Genomic DNA, 3,647 nt, shown 5'->3' with positions numbered 1-3,647 from the left:
CAAGAGAAGCGCCTTCTCGTGCAACTGCCTTCCAAGCAATATGCTGCTTTCCCTTCCTCGGTATTACCCTGTTCCGGTAAAAGTCAGTGGCCGCAGTGGCGACAGTGTGCCGCGTTCGAGGGGATCGGGAGACCGGCGCTCTTCGTAATCCCGAGGCTGCAGAGCAGAAGAGGCTTTCACTCTTCACTCAGCTTACATAATGAGGCGGGCAGGGGCAAGGGTTGTGCTGCGACAGCAGTGACGCTGTACAGCTGAGCGGCAGCTACGGGGAGCCGATCAGCGGAACAGGTCTCCGTCGCCCCTTCCCTAGCGGCAGCACGTCCCTGGGGCTTTCGCCGGCCGCCCTTTCCTGATCGGCGCGCGACCAGCCTCTAGTCCAAGGGCAATCAGAGGCAGTTCCGATGCGTTTGTCTTTCCCTTTTACTCGTGCTCCCGGTGAACGCCGCCTAAGTCGCCTTTCGCGATCGGTCGCGCTTGGACGGGTGCTCTGCTCACTCTCGGGTGTCGTACGCAGGGCCCCACGTCGGCCCGCAGCCTGAAGACAGCCATGCGGCCGTCCGCGATGCTCGCCGCCCTCTTGCTACTGGTGCTGTGCACGGCAGCCGCCTCTCCGGCCGAGAGCGACACGAGACCCAGCGTGCCAAACCCGACAACGCCGCCCCGAACCGTGAGCTCCAGGGCGCCATCCAGGACCACAACCAAGGACCCCGGGCCCGACCCACGCAACCCGTTCAAGTACTATGCGCGCAAACAGGAGAAACTCGTCAAGACTCTCATGAAGACCATCACTGAGCATGTGACACCCCAGTTTCTTGGAGACATTTCGCAGCTCAACCTCACTGGCGACTGCACCTACGGATTATTCAAGATGATCTTCGGCGTCAAACAGCTCAAGCCGTGGGCAATCAAAAGTGAGTGGCCTGGTATTATTTGTTCGCCTACTGGGCCGGTTATTCAGTGGGACGGTGTGGCAACACATTTCGTACCTACCAAGGGAGCGTGCTGCAAAAGGAAAAACGGTCACACACGTTTCCAGCACCGAGCTTTGAACCGATGACTAACCTGGCATAGGGTAACCAATTTTTGTACGTAATGCTAAGACTAAAAAATCCCACAAATAAAAATGATATTAAAACGCTATTTATCACATAAAAGAAATGTAGAGACCATATAGGACATTCTACTACTGCATCTGCAGAAATAGTAATAAAAAAGAGTGGAGCTAGTGCGTGGATCTGGGAGTCTGCGCCCGTACTAAAAAAAAAAACGTTTTTTTTTTTTTAGTACGAGCCCATGTTCGTTTGAAAACCGGCACACCAGCGGCTACAACTGGTAGACATTTGATTACAGCTAAGTAACTGACAACGCAAATGAACAGGAAGTGTGGAAACGAGAAAAGACAACTGCAACTTGTAGAAAAGGTGCAAATATAACGCAACTTATTCAATTTTTGCGGTGTGTACACTTGTGTTTTCTTTAAGAAGGTTTCCTTATGAGTCAACAATGATATTGGGGCCTCTGTGAGTTCACAGACTTATAGCGCTGTCTATCACAAGCCAGGTACTTTCTTCGCTTCGAACCGTTTCTGTGTTCGACGTATATCTTATTAGCATGAAGCGCTGCAGTAGTGAGAAATGAATGGAAGCAAGACCAAGTAATTCGCCTTTTTCTTTTTGGAACCTATGTTACTACAAACGTGTGGTAGAACTAGTGATAGGAAGTGCGTTTCCGCAGTATTGTTGACATCAACAAATGCGCTCAAACCGCCGCACCTGGCTCAAATCTCGAGGGAAACTTGGACAATTCCGTCGTCCATTGCACAACATTGTCTTTCTTTCGCGTACGCTCGAGTTGGAAATCAGGTACTGAATGAAGCGCGTTAGCAAGAAAGCTGGCTGATCATAGTGTCAGGTCAGTCATCATATTGTCACGAAGACAGGGATTTATGGGAATCGGCAACAGGGGCAGAGACACACAGTCAAGACAGAGGTTCACGGGAAAACGGTAACACAAAGACATAGGCTCAAGAGTCCACAGTCCTAGCTAGCCGAAGCGCGCGAGAATCTCCAACTCCTTCGTCTTTCAAGCGCTACCTCAAACCGTCAGGTGGCATTGTCCCCCCCCCCCCCCCTCAAAAAAAAAAAAAAAAAGAAAACCGCAAGCTCACAGAAAAGACTGATCCGGATGGCAAATACGACTTTCAGCGGGTGAAATACGGCTTCATGTGAAGCACATGCACTAGGTCAGACGAGCATTGACGACTAGAACTCGGTACAGTTCCGTCTGGAATAACCTCGTACGTAACTTCTGAGAGGCGACGCAACACTCTGTAGGGTCCGAAGTAACGATTGAGAAGTTTTTCTGACAGGCCTGGGCGCCGGACAGGTGTCCACACCCAGACTTTGTCACCAGGCTGGAACACGACATAGCGATGTCGGTTGTTATATCGCCATGCATCTGTTGCTTGCTGTTTTGTAATGTGATTACGGGCGAGTTGGCGAGCTTCCTCAGCGTAGTTGGTGAATTCTTCTGCGTCAGCCGCACATGGAAGCATAGCGTCGAGCATGGTCTGTACATCGCGTCCGTATACTAGGCGAAACGGAGTGAATCGAGTTTTTTCTTGGACGGCCGTGTTATATGCAAATGTGACAAAAGGCAATATCTTGTCCCATGTTTCATGCCGCACATCCACGTGCATGGCGAGCATGTCCGCTATTGTTTTGTTTAGTGGCTCAGTAAGGCCATTAGACTGAGGATGGTAAGCAGTAGTCTTTCGGTGATGTGTCTGGCTTAGTTGGAAAACTTCTTCAAGAAGACACGCTGTAAATGCCTTGCCACGATCAGTGATGACGTATGAAGGGGCGCCATGGCGGAGAACAATCTGCGTCATGAAAAATTGTGCCACTTCGGAGGATGTTTCACGTGGCAATATGTACCGCAAAGACGAGATAATCTCTATGAAACACTGCGCTGAAATAGAGTTCTGAGTGATTGTGCCAGGCTTGATATCTGAACGTGCCAGTATAACACCGTCTTTTCGAAGGTGTCAGGCGCGAAAGAGCTCGCTCATCACGGGCACCTTTTTCAGCATATCACAAAACAATGCCATAAGCCGAAGCTGGTATAAGCGTCTGGCATTCAGCTTCACCAAAGCAGTGACGTGCGAGCTCTAAGAGTAGAAACTAGTGCAACGCAAGCTATGGTCGCAGAAAAAAAAAAGGGGGGGGGGGGGGGTGGGGAGGGGGGGATACTTAATCTCTGCCTTTAAGGGCATGACACAATAGTGTAGACTACTACCCGACATATTAAGGCCCCCTTTAACCAAGCCGTATGAACGTGCCTGAGTGGTCTAGGAGTGAAGTGAATGCAACGGTTCTGCCAGGCTGATTCTTATCTCCCATATGAAAGGAGAGACCCAAGTTGGCACCTCCTGCCAAACGTAACGTCAGGCAACCCTACGTCCAGTTCGTGTTCGGCCATGTGAGCTGCCAGCTACCGCCTGCCAGCGCTGTGCTCGTGATTTTTCGCTCACATCGCCAACGTCGGCGGAAAGCCGCTGACAACGACAACCGACGCCAGATTATCGGTGAACGGGGTCTTTGCAGCTATCACATTAAAAACATATCCCGATAAGCAGCACATAGAAA

The 3,647-nt window shown here is 50.7% G+C and overlaps 1 protein-coding gene across 2 annotated transcripts in view; it reads left to right on the top strand.

Moving 5' to 3' along the window:
• Nucleotides 1–547: 547 nt before the first annotated feature.
• Nucleotides 548–3,647, top strand: part of LOC146204961 (nose resistant to fluoxetine protein 6-like) — an 88,205-nt gene continuing 85,105 nt past the window's right edge. For both annotated transcript variants that reach the window (XM_084586733.1, XM_084586731.1), the window contains exon 1: nt 548–911. In XM_084586733.1, the coding sequence (XP_084442859.1) occupies nt 548–911 (364 nt within the window). The remainder of the gene's footprint in view (nt 912–3,647) is intronic.

The sequence above is a fragment of the Amblyomma maculatum genome, chromosome 1 (genome assembly GCF_055883805.1).
Source record: "Amblyomma maculatum isolate TAMU_Amacu chromosome 1, ASM5588380v1, whole genome shotgun sequence".
Taxonomy (NCBI): domain Eukaryota; kingdom Metazoa; phylum Arthropoda; class Arachnida; order Ixodida; family Ixodidae; genus Amblyomma; species Amblyomma maculatum.
This window is presented reverse-complemented; position numbering and strand designations above follow the sequence as displayed.